Below are 13,086 nucleotides of genomic sequence, written 5' to 3'. Positions count from 1 at the left end.
TAGGGTTGAGGGTCAAGTCAATTGGGAGGTGAGTTTGAATGGAGAAAAACTGGAGGAAGTGAAGTGTTTTAGATATCTGGGAGTGGATCTGGCAGCGGATGGAACCATGGAAGCGGAAGTGGATCATAGGGTGGGGGAGGGGGCGAAAATTCTGGGGGCCTTGAAGAATGTGTGGAAGTCGAGAACATTATCTCGGAAAGCAAAAATGGGTATGTTTGAAGGAATAGTGGTTCCAACAATGTTGTATGGTTGCGAGGCGTGAGCTATGGATAGAGTTGTGCGCAGGAGGATGGATGTGCTGGAAATGAGATGTTTGAGGAAAATGTGTGGTGTGAGGTGGTTTGATCGAGTGAGTAACGTAAGGGTAAGAGAGATGTGTGGAAATAAAAAGAGCGTGGTTGAGAGAGCAGAAGAGGGTGTTTTGAAGTGGTTTGGGCACATGGAGAGGATGAGTGAGGAAAGATTGACCAAGATGATATATGTGTCGGAGGTGGAGGGAGCAAGGAGAAGAGGGAGACCAAATTGGAGGTGGAAAGATGGAGTGAAAAAGATTTTGTGTGATCGGGGTCTGAACATGCAGGAGGGTGAAAGGAGGGCAAGGAATAGAGTAAATTGGAGCGATGTGGTATACCGGGGTTGACGTGCTGTCAGTGGATTGAATCAAGGCATGTGAAGCGTCTGGGGTAAACCATGGAAAGCTGGGTAGGTATGTATATTTGCGTGTGTGGACGTATGTATATACATGTGTATGGGGGGGGTTGGGCCATTTCTTTCGTCTGTTTCCTTGCGCTACCTCGCAAACGCGGGAGACAGCGACAAAGTATAAAAAAAAAAAAAAATTGAGAAAAAGACACTGAGAATGCAAATTCAATGGAAATTCTTTCAATAAATCCAATGGTATGTTAAAGAAAATGCAGACCAATGAACAATGTACTACATGTAATTGGTTATGGTGATTGAAAGATAAAAGTAGGGAGAGGTTATCTACCCAAGAGCACCTATAACATTATTTTGCCAAAAATAGGTAGGGCTAACAAGCAGCACTTGCTTCACATTTTGCTAGATGAATCATACCATTTCTCCATGCAACCACATATATTGCATGATTGTTAGCCAAGGTTCATCAGGGACCGACCTCAACCATATATCCAGTTTTCTCTCTAAAGGTTTCATAAGTTGTTCCATTTACAATAATCATATCTTTTTCCATCATGTTTCATAACATCTCTACCTTATTTGTGCTAAACTCTCGCTTTTTCTTAAATCATATGTTTTTGATATATTTCCACATATCACTGCAACACTAATAGTTCTGTATCTTCTTTACTGAGGTGCTTTAGACCTAGTACATTATTCTTGATGCCCTCGATCTGTTTGCACATATGGATTATCAAGTATCTTCCCCTTCTTTCTACACTGCAGGGTTTGAGTTCCTTCAATCTCTCATAATTGTCAAAATGTTTCAAACCATCAATCTTGCATATGAAGCGTTCTGAATTGGATAGGTATCTAGTGTCCTTAAATAAAAGATATTAAGTCTATCCCAGTAGCTCAGTCATAATGAGAGAGAATGTAACACTATTAATCCTGACTTGGAGGGAACATTAACAATCTGAGCATCCCTTGAAGACTTATGTTAGGTATGTCTAATTATGTGGTATAGGGCCAAATTTCATTCAGTGATTCACACTACCATATCTATCCCTATCTTTCTCCCATCTCCCTTAGGAATGAGAAGAAAGAATATTACCCGTGTCTCTTTTGTATTATGTGAGGCACCTACTGGATGGGAGCACTGGGCTGGAAACCATTCCTTCTTTTATTATCAGTTTCTAAAAACAGTAATAGGAAAGAGCCAATCAAGGAATTTGCTTCAAAGCTTGGCTGGAGAGCATAAATGTGAAAAGTTTTTGACAAGAGGAATGAATGAAAGAATGGCTCTTCTAATGAGGCATGAGCTCTGACAGTTTACTAAATAGCGTAAGGAAGTAACGTGTGATTACACATGTATGCATAAAAAATATATGCATCCATATTCATCATGCAGATGCAATCATAATGTTAAATATACCTCATGACTCACCATGAGGAGTAAATTCAGGGGTCTTGAAAGAATTTTGTGGTAGCGACACATCTCCATCTATACTGCGGTAGTCTAATGAGAAGATCTGACTGTCCAACTCAAACTCATCGTCTTCACATACAGACTGTCAAAAAAAATTTTTAGGCACATAAGTTCTTTTTCTCAAATGCATACAATCAATAAATGGAAGAAAACAGAAATATACGGCTAAGATTAGAACAATGTATAAATGTCTTCAACTCTTCAAAACTATTTTTCACATAGTCCATGATCAACAAAGCATATTCTAGCTGGTTCAGAAAATGGGAACATATTCTAGTTCAAATTTTCAAATGCTCAGCAGGTAAAGTACAATTCATATACGTTATAAGATGGCTGATGCTGATCTCATAGGCTACACAAGGGTTTCAGTTACAACTTGCTCTTAAACAGGAAAATCTTCCTAGTATGAGAACAGGCAAAATTATCATAAAAAAGTAAACCGATAAACATGCACTAAAGGCATAACATGTTATCATCTCTATGAGAAATGGGTAGAGGCCATCCAAGCCCTAAGCGAGGCATTGCCCCCCAGAGGGTTTCAATTGGATTTTACCCAGATGAAGCCAAAAGGTTTTACATGAGAAACAATCTAAGCTGTTTCCTCCATTTTCTACCCTCCATATCAAAATACTTAAAACACTCACTTGAATAAACATGAGCAGTTTCTAAAACTATAAGTACTTTTTCGTCTTCAAGATACAGGATTTGGAAACATGGCAGATCTTTGCCAAATTTTTTTTCTTTGGATTAGCAGATCTTTGCCAAATTTTTTTCTTTGGATGTCTCCATTCAAACTTGCTGATTACTGTTCATCTGTCGTATACATATTTCCATGTTGAACGGTCAAGATTAGATCAAAATATAACCAATTCAAGTATCGGATAAACATCTAAAATGCTTCACGAAGTTACAAGACTTCCCACTACACAAAAGGAAAGGGGGCTCCTAAAAATGTATGAACAGTGAATTCACACGTAGCAAAGTTAGATGTGGAAAAAATGAGGATGCATTTCTGACACCTTTCAGTCCCACTTCTTTCAATCCCATCACAGGAAAAGAGGTCTTCTTTCTTTCATACAGGTTTGCCGTTTCCAGAACAGATGACCAAGCCATTGAGGGGAATAAAGTATTCACATTTACTCTACAGAGGTGCAAGACGAACACAACTTTGGCAAGGATAGTACTTAGAGGCTTCTGTCTCTGGTTTTGGTTTTCTGCCCTAACTGCCAACATTTCCTCCAGTTCCCTAATAAAAGAATACCTCAATCTTGTCATATTCCTAGCATATTGTGAACAAGATTCAGGAAAGCAGCAGCAATTTGTCTTCAACATTAATGTTTTCACTGGTTTCTTCATGGCATGCTGCCATTAAAAAACACACAAGCAAAGAATTCATAGGAATGAATCGGTATCTGTTAAATCCCCAATGTTTTTCCACTATGGCTAATGTCATGGCATCTTCATTGTCAAAGACTAGCAAATGTGATGCCAATACAAGGAGTACTGGTCAGGATTCTTTCCAAACGTTACAAGGATATGATGAAACAATCTTAGCTGAAGTCAACATCAAAATGTGATGATACAGCAGGAGAAAAACTTTCCTATATCATAATCATAAGTACAGCAATGACTGCCACTTATGGTCCAGTTTTCTATAATAATAGAATACTCACAACTGCTAAAAGGATTTTGTTGAATACTTCATAATCAGTAGTTCCATTCACATAAGTTCTTTCCTTTTGGGTGTTCTTTATCTTAAACTAATTGCACAGGTATCTTTTGCCATCTGCAAGGTTTACATCCCTTGAAAACTTCACAAACAGCAAAATCTTTAGTAATAAGACCTCATTTCAAAGGTCTAGGGCTCAGTCTCAATATGACCCACTGCTTTTTTGTCCTGGTACCATGACGACTTTCTGGTATATGATTAAATTGCTGCTTGCACATATCACACTCTAAATCTCTCGTATCATGTCCTATTCTTAAATGGCAAATCTAATCTAATATACTTTAAAACTTTTCTGCAAAAAACAATGACACAAAAATTCATGAGATATGGGCTCAATGTTAAAAATAAGAGATCAAGCATCTTGAATTCCAATAAAACAGTAACAGGTTTCTCTACAAAAATCATGTGGCTTCATTGTTGGATGCTAAACTGAACTGAAAATCTGTGTGGCAACCTGCTCTTCATGGGTCCCTATTCCATGAACAACTGGCTACTAATACCATGATTTCTAAGTCTTGAACAAATCAGTTCTGGACAGGACATTTCTAATAACCAACTGCATGAGGAAAGAAATTAAATTTTTAGGCAAAAAACTTCGTCCTTCCAATTCAGTCTATCTACCGATCTATCTATAAATCTGATGCCTGTTCCCAACTGGAACTCCTTTAACGGGGTGGCCATGGCAATAGAGTCTCCACAACTAGTGAACTCCAGTGCTGCTTCTTAGCCTTTAGTGCCTCACCTATAAGAGGTTACTGGCTGAGGGCAACTCTAGCACAGTGTTTGCAGAGGCTCCTACTTAATGTTCCTACAGACTACATCTACCAAATGCTCCTTCCTAATATTACTATCTACTATTTCTACCTAAATGTTCCTACCTACTATTACTATTTATTGCCCCAACCATTTTGCAGAAAGGCAGAGCTAGCACATTGTGCTCAATACCTGAAAGTCCAGTTACAAAGAATGAGCTGTGATAGTTGTTGTCAAGTGTTATGTATGACAAGGAGAGATTATGCATATGGGGACAGAATGCCAGTTGTCTATGTTTGGGTGAGGCAGAAAGAAAAGACAGTTACCTGGGTCAGAGGAGTGCAACTTGACAACCACTAGAGTGCTGACTCACTATGCAACCATCACTAACCCCACCTAGCCCCAGGTGGAGGGTGCTGGTAATATATCTCCTTGGTCATTGGCTACCTAGTAACTTCTACCAAACAAGATACTAATAAATACTAAAATCTCACCCGAATAACATTCTGGAGATCCTCTGCCAGGCCTTGGTTCCCTAAAAGGACCAAATTGACCTGTGGGTCACTGCGTACTCCATAATCTACATTTTTACTGCTCCATGTGCCTGACCCTGGACGACTATTACTGTGAACAAAAAAAAAAACAATTAGTCATGCAACATATTATGCATCTTTACTGCTGTATATGACTAACCCAGGCCCAACATTACTGTAGATGAAAGACTATAATCAACCTTCTACCAAAACTTTAAGAAAAAATTTTCAAGTCCTATTTACACATATCTAAATTATCATCCATGGAAAACCATATAGTAATAAACAGCTTCACAAGCCTTTCACAAATGTATTTTCACTGGTGTGTGTGCCTGCACTGCAGCATAGGGATTAGCAGAATGGAAGTGTAGGGGGTTAATGTTGCTGACCATGAATTTATGAATGGGCCTCCCTTGGTTTGTAACCTGGGCATGGCAGTTGGCCCAGAGATAACCCCCTATCTTCATAAATGGGTTTCTGGCTTATGCTATGGTTTACAAACTTGTTTATAGTTTCCAGTGTGGTGAGGTGGTACCAGAAACACATGAATGGCCTCATTCGCTCACATCCACTTTCTAGCTGTCAAGTATAATGCACAAAAAACAGATAGAGGCCCACAGACATTTCTGTAGTTTCACATGACCACTTCATATGCCGTTTCAGCCCATTAACAACTAACTGCACCCTGTATACCATACTGGTTGGAATATGAATTGGATTGAAAAGAACATGGAGGAAAAGGCATGTTTTAGTCATCTTGGAGTGGACATGGCAGCAGATGGAAGAATGGGTGCTGAAGTAAGCCATGGGAAGTAAGGTTAGGAGATAAGTTCCTGGGCCCATTGGGAAATGTACTAAAAATGAGGTTACTAGTAGTCTGTGAGGGAAAAAATGGATATACTTGATGATACAGAATTCCTAACAGTGTTGTACGGATGTAAGACATGGGTCCTAGATCACAGAGTACAGATGAAGGTGAAAGTGCTAGAAATTGAAATGACTCTTGATGGTATGTGGTGTGAGGAGGGTTGATCATATAAGAAATCATAGGGTAAGACTGAGGGATGAAGATCCTGTGTAAGAAAGCTGAAGACGATGAATGAGGAAATGCTACAAACGGGGGTAAACAGAGGAGGTTGAACGTTGAACTGAAACATGCTTTGAATGTCAATGGGCTTAACCAAGGCATATGAAATGGTTAAGAGAAACACAGAAAGGTCTGTGAGGCTTGGCTGTGGCCTGGGAGTTTTGGTTTTACTGCACAATAAATGAAAGCTACAGTGTAGGTGTGAACATACGAGGTCATTTTTCATCTGTCCCTGGTGCTGCCTTACAGCATAGGAGATGGCAAAAAGCTAAGAAAAAATATACATACATATATATACATTTATAAACCAATCCAAACCAGGTACTGTACCTATTTATCAGCCAGCCCTAAGGGGGAATGAAAAGCTGGATTGGCTGTGAGCCAACTGCCCTTTCCAGGATTTGAACCCAATTGGATCCATGCATGATTCATTGTCAATAAATCTAACCATTACACTATAGAGGATCATACTGCTTCCTATGGGATTAAACTTGTTTCATTGTTGCCAGGCTGAGTGTTCAAATCTTTAATAACCAGCTGCATTTATGAATAGTGTATGAAGTACTGAAATAACAATTATATATACTTTGTCGCTGTCTCCCGCGTTTGCGAGGTAGCGCAAGGAAACAGACGAAAGAAATGGCCCAACCCCCCCCATACACATGTATATACATACGTCCACACACGCAAATATACATACCTACACAGCTTTCCATGGTTTACCCCAGACGCTTCACATGCCCCGATTCAATCCACTGACAGCACGTCAACCCCGGTATACCACATCGCCCCAATTCACTCTATTCCTTGCCCTCCTTTCACCCTCCTGAATGTTCAGGCCCCGATCACATAAAATCCTTTTCACTCCATCCTTCCACCTCCAATTTGGTCTCCCTCTTCTCCTTGTTCCCTCCACCTCCGACACATATATCTTCTTGGTCAATCTCTCCTCACTCATCCTCTCCATGTGCCCAAACCACTTCAAAACACCCTCTTCTGCTCTCTCAACCATGCTCTTTTTATTACCACACATCTCTCTTACCCTTACGTTACTCACTCGATCAAACCACCTCACACCACACATTGTCCTCAAACATCTCATTTCCAGCACATCCATCCTCCTGCGCACAACTCTATCCATAGCCCACGCCTCGCAACCATACAACATTGTTGGAACCACTATTCCTTCAAACATACCCATTTTTGCTTTCCGAGATAATGTTCTCGACTTCCACACATTCTTCAAGGCCCCCAGGATTTTCGCCCCCTCCCCCACCCTATGATCCACTTCCGCTTCCATGGTTCCATCCGCTGCCAGATCCACTCCCAGATATCTAAAACACTTCATTTCCTCCAGTTTTTCTCCATTCAAACTCACCTTCCAATTGACTTGACCCTCAACCCTACTGTACCTAATAACCTTGCTCTTATTCACATTTACTCTTAACTTTCTTCTTCCACACACTTTTCCAAACTCAGTCACCAGCTTCTGCAGTTTCTCACATGAATCAGCCACCAGCGCTGTATCATCAGCGAACAACAACTGACTCGCTTCCCAAGCTCTCTCATTCCCAACAGACTTCATACTTGCCCCTCTTTCCAAAACTCTTGCATTTACCTCCCTAACAACCCCATCCATAAACAAATTAAACAACCATGGAGACATCACACACCCCTGCCGCATACCTACATTCACTGAGAACCAATCACTTTCCTCTCTTCCTACACGTACACATGCCTTACATCCTCGATAAAAACTTTTCACTGCTTCTAACAACTTTCCTCCCACACCATATATTCTTAATACCTTCCACAGAGCATCTCTATCAACTCTATCATATGCCTTCTCCAGATCCATAAATGCTACATACAAATCCATTTGCTTTTCTAAGTATTTCTCACATACATTCTTCAAAGCAAACACCTGATCCACACATCCTCTACCACTTCTGAAACCACACTGCTCTTCCCCAATCTGAAACAACAATACGTCCGTGTATTACATGAATATGTAAAGAGACCAATATTTCCTGTAAATGTTATACCAAATTAGTAAAAAATGCATTGTGTACACAACAGCCTTCTTTCCTTTCTATTTACACTCTTTCTACACCATTTTAACATTCCCAAGATCATGTATAATGCTGTTCCCTCCAATCTTTCATTATGTAGGGTTTCATGTTGTTCATATATATATATATATATATAAAAAAAAAAATCTAATCAGTAACATATACTGTGTGTCCTAACTTTACACAACCAAAAACTTTTTCCTATTTTCAAGGGTATATAAATATCTTCACTACTTAGTACAAAGTCTTAACTTCTTTTTCCATAAAGTGACCAACATGGCAAGACTTAGCAAGAGCCTAAGTTCCACTCAAAGATGAGTTTTATTGTTATAAAAAATATCAAAAATACAAAATACATAATTTGATGTGAGCTTTGTTACTGTAAAACTAAGAGCACTAATGTGTCTGTCTGGTGCTTGATCTGCACACTTATCACAGTCCATTACTATTCATCAAACAGTAATTTGTATATGAAAACTGTTGACCGTTTGCCAGCAAAAATTTTAATAAAAATATTGGCTGTAATGATCAGAGGCTGGGCATCCTTGCTGCTGAAAATGAGCTACATTCACACCGGGCTAAAGATTCACAATCAACCAATATGTGCATTACTGAAAAAATTGCTCATGATTAAAGCAGTCTACCTCTCTATGAATATTATGTAACTTGGAAGACAAACAGGACAAACTGTCGTGCATGCCAGTATACTGCTTACAACCTGGAAAACTCCTAATCAGGGAATGAGAGTTGTGGGAAGACCTAACTTGAGGGAAGACCTAACTTATGTTTAGCCAAAACAATATCAAGAGGAAAGAGGATATTTGAGCTTAACCAGAGACCAAAGAGCACTGTGAGGTTGGTCATAGTGAATAACTTCCTGTTTTATTGGGTCTATGCTAATTAATATCAAAACACTTCAATGTACACAAATATCATAAATACCTGGCAGCCTTATTGGCTATTATTTTCTCAATAAGGCAGTCCATGCAGTTGGGAAAGGATGGACAATGTTCCTTCTTTGGACAATGGACAAAACCCAAATGCTGAAGAAGTAATAACGTTCTTTCACTCTCTAACCTGTCCAACGCTTTGTATCTGTAACAAAAGAAGTAAATTAGCTTTCTAAACCACCTAGATCTTTACAAGCAGCAAGGCTTGTTCTTTAACAATCTAATTATAGCCTTATACTTACAAGATAACACATTCAGTTTTAACAATACATGGCTTTAAATTGCTGGAGAATACAGTTCCCATGCACAATATCCTGTCTCGAGACTTTCATCAGCCCAAGAATTAATTTAAACATGAGTTATGAAGAACCAAAAAAGTTTCTCTAAAGCTGTGTCCCGCTGGCTTGAGAGAATGTTATCAATGGGAGTCAGAATCCTTCTACCCCTTGTCTTTTGGTTTGCTTATAGCCTCTCATCCTTTGTTAACCCTCGGTCAACTGGAAGCAGCTTCAGTCTTTAGGAGATTTACACTTCACCAATCAACAATCTCCTCTCAGCAATGACTACCTGAGAGTGGATATGGCAATATATGGAATTATAGGAGCTGAAGTAAACCATACTATATAGATGCATGGTTCCGTCCCTAATATATAAGTACAGAAGAGAATGGAAGTTTGGTTCCTAATAAAAAAGTACAGAAGAGAGTGGAAGTTTGGTCCCTAATAAAAAAGTACAGGAGAGAGTGGAAGTTTGGTCCCTAATAAAAAAGTACAGAAGAGAGTAGATGCGTAAGAAATTAAATGCTTTTAGACAATGTGTGGTGTAAAGGAGGGCTGATCAAGAAAGAAATGACAGAGTAACAGAGAGCTATGGCTGTAAAAGAGTATTGGTGAGAAAGCTGAACAGGGTATCCTGAAATAGTTCAGAAAACATGAACAAGGAGGGGCTAACTGAGAGGGTATATGTGTCACAAGTAAAGGGAACAAGAAGAAGACAGAGACCAAACTGGAGACAAAAGGATGAACTGAAAGATACTTTTAGGGGTCGATGCCTAAAAATGCAAAAGGGTGTGAGATGTGCGTTGAAGAAATGAGTGAGGTATACATGGGGGAACGTGTTTCTAACTGGTTGAACCAGAACACATGGTGTGGTCAGGGAAAATCAAAGAAAGGTCTTTGGAGCTTGGATATGGATCATGGCAGACAGAAAGGGATAGTTAACAAACACTAATAGGGTAGAAGTCTTTTGATTCCACTCTGCCTAAGAGAGAGACTGAAGAGGAGCCACTTGTGATATTAGATAATTACTCCATACTTGAGCAAATGAGACTCACGTAGATAAAATATAGGTGTTCAAAAGATAACTAAAGTTAGCACCAGTAAAATACCCCAGCTTTTGGAAAGGAGATTCTTCAATACTCATATGCAGGATTTCTGGGATAAAACGATACATAGATAGATAGACTGAGTAGGAACGAGTGTAATATGGAAAGAAATATAGCCTCTATGCCTTATGTTTACACTCTTTCGTAATATTTGAACAAGGTGTTACTGGAATCTGCCTTTTTGAGGTTACATCCCAAGTGAAAAGTCACCTCTGGTGAGGTTGTATCACTGTCAGCTGACAGAGAGCAGAACAAAATGTTAAATAAATATGTATCACTGTCAGCTGACAGAATACGGTAAAGTAAATTTAATAAATATGAAACATTCTGACATTCAAAAAGCTTTGCTTCCTCTAATAAGATAAAATATAGGAAATGTACTATAGAACTGTGGGACAGAATGCACTTAATCAATCTTATGTCAACAAAAATGAAACAATCACACCCATCTCATACCAATTCAATTTTACCCATGATTGTAATGTCAGTCTAACCAAAATATGTATGGCAAATGCTTATCTCCAATGGCCATCCTTACCTGCTATCTTCCTGCAATGTTTGAGTAATTTCCCGAATATCTTCCTGCGTGATGGTGCCAGTGGGAGCAATGCTCTTCACGTGGTAGAAGAGCTCAGCCTGCTCCAGTAACAACTCCTGTGCATAAAAAAAGCTTATTGCTGTAAGCTATGATGCCGAATACTTTGCTTCTAATTATATCATTATCAGGTTCACCAATGATATTTCCTTTTCCTGCCTTTGTAAGGTAGCATCAAGACCTAACAAGTAATTCCTTTATTCTCCACAAGTTCAACTGGCAAGAATGTAAAACTCAGTGCACCTTACCGACCACATTATCAAGGTGTTTCTGACAGCCCCAAACATATTTTCCCAAGACAAAATACAGTGGCTTTAGGGGAACTTTCTTCAACCACTAATAGCTGAACATACACCTAATGTCAATCTTTTGAATTCTATAAAGCAACAGTTTAGGGTATTTATATTTCACTTATTTTGCTTTGTTGCTGTCTCCCACGTTAGTGAGGTAGCGCAAGGAAACATACGAAAGAAATGGCCCAACCCACCCACATGCACAGTTTAGGATATACCATGTATAAAATCTGATCATCAAATCCTAAATATATAAAAACTGTGGTTCACAAACTTTCAGATCTACAGTAAACACCAATCCACAACAATATCTTAAAGAAAACCTGTTAGTAATCTTATTTTTCTTCCTGAAATTCAGCCAGGATATACACTAACACACAATATAATGCTTATGGTTGTTTGTTCAACATAAATTTCTTGGCTAACTCATGCATCAACACAAACACTATGCTGCATTGCCATTTGAGTCTCTAACTCTCTTCATACTTAAAATCTTCCATTTTACCTTCAGCTCTGTTATCATGTAACAAAACCATACCTAAAATATTCAACACAGTCCATGGAACTGATGAGTCAAAGGCTTCTCTGACACATTATGCAGGACTGGGCAATATTCACTATTCACTTCTCTGTCCTCTTGCCCAAGTTGCAATAAATACAATCATCATGACACATTTCAGACCAATTTCTTCAGGCCTCCCAGTTCTGTCCTTATGTAAATGTGTAATTTCTCTATCGAGACTAAAATTTTTTCGTACTTTAAGCTCTGTTATTAGGGTGACTTTGGTAACCAATGAGGAAAGACAAGCAAAACTATATCTTTTTGTTTTAATCTAGTCCAATATCCTGCATTTTACTTTTCTAGAACAAGATAATCACTTAACTATAACTTTTACATTGAAATAAAAGGCATGAAAGCTTCATTTTCAACAACTATAATATAAACATATCAATGTTATAAAAAACACCACCAGCAGATTTCATGGACAGTTCTGAGCATTTTATCTATCACACATAAATGATAATGAAGTTGCACATTCAATATTTTGTTTACAAAATTATAGGAACTTACATGAAAATTCTGTCTCGCCTTTTCAGTAATATCCTTCTGATGCTGATCATAGATAAACTGTCTATCGTGTTCTGACAGCGAATCAAAGCTTTCTCTACCCATGAAGAGAACACGCACCTCATCCAGTCTCTTGCCTGGTGTGACATACCCAGTTTCTGCCAGCAATAATTTGAACTTGTCGCGCATCCTTTGAGAAAGAGACACGAATCAGAAAAGGAACGTAATTACTGAGACATGAATCATGTAAAGGAAGATTTAGAATAAAACAACAGAATGAGTAAGCTGTAAAACCCAAAGAGAGTTTGTTATACTGGTGAATAAAGCTACAATAATGTTGTTAGGCATGGACGGTTATAAGAAAAGGAAAACTTTTTAAGCATTCTAACCCTGACCATACATTTACCACCCAGTTCTACCCTGCCTACTACACTTAATAACAAAATCATCCCATTATGAAGAAATCCTCTGATAAAGAAGTTCTCAATATATTTCT

At 38.7% G+C, this 13,086-nt stretch overlaps 1 protein-coding gene across 1 annotated transcript in view; it reads right to left on the bottom strand.

Annotated features, from left to right (window-relative positions):
• RhoGAPp190 (Rho GTPase-activating protein 190) overlaps nucleotides 1-13,086 on the bottom strand; it is a 228,577-nt gene that overhangs the window by 155,276 nt on the left and 60,215 nt on the right. The window contains exons 8-12 of the mRNA XM_071696915.1: nucleotides 12,594-12,780; nucleotides 11,172-11,287; nucleotides 9,242-9,394; nucleotides 5,102-5,231; nucleotides 2,080-2,207 (exon numbers count right to left, since the gene is read on the bottom strand). Coding sequence (XP_071553016.1) covers nucleotides 2,080-2,207; nucleotides 5,102-5,231; nucleotides 9,242-9,394; nucleotides 11,172-11,287; nucleotides 12,594-12,780 — 714 coding nt within the window. The remainder of the gene's footprint in view (nucleotides 1-2,079; nucleotides 2,208-5,101; nucleotides 5,232-9,241; nucleotides 9,395-11,171; nucleotides 11,288-12,593; nucleotides 12,781-13,086) is intronic.

The sequence above is a fragment of the Panulirus ornatus genome, chromosome 61, assembly GCF_036320965.1.
Source record: "Panulirus ornatus isolate Po-2019 chromosome 61, ASM3632096v1, whole genome shotgun sequence".
Classification (NCBI taxonomy): domain Eukaryota; kingdom Metazoa; phylum Arthropoda; class Malacostraca; order Decapoda; family Palinuridae; genus Panulirus; species Panulirus ornatus.
The sequence above is the reverse complement of the archived record's forward strand: the minus strand, read 5'-3'. Positions and strand labels throughout refer to the sequence as shown.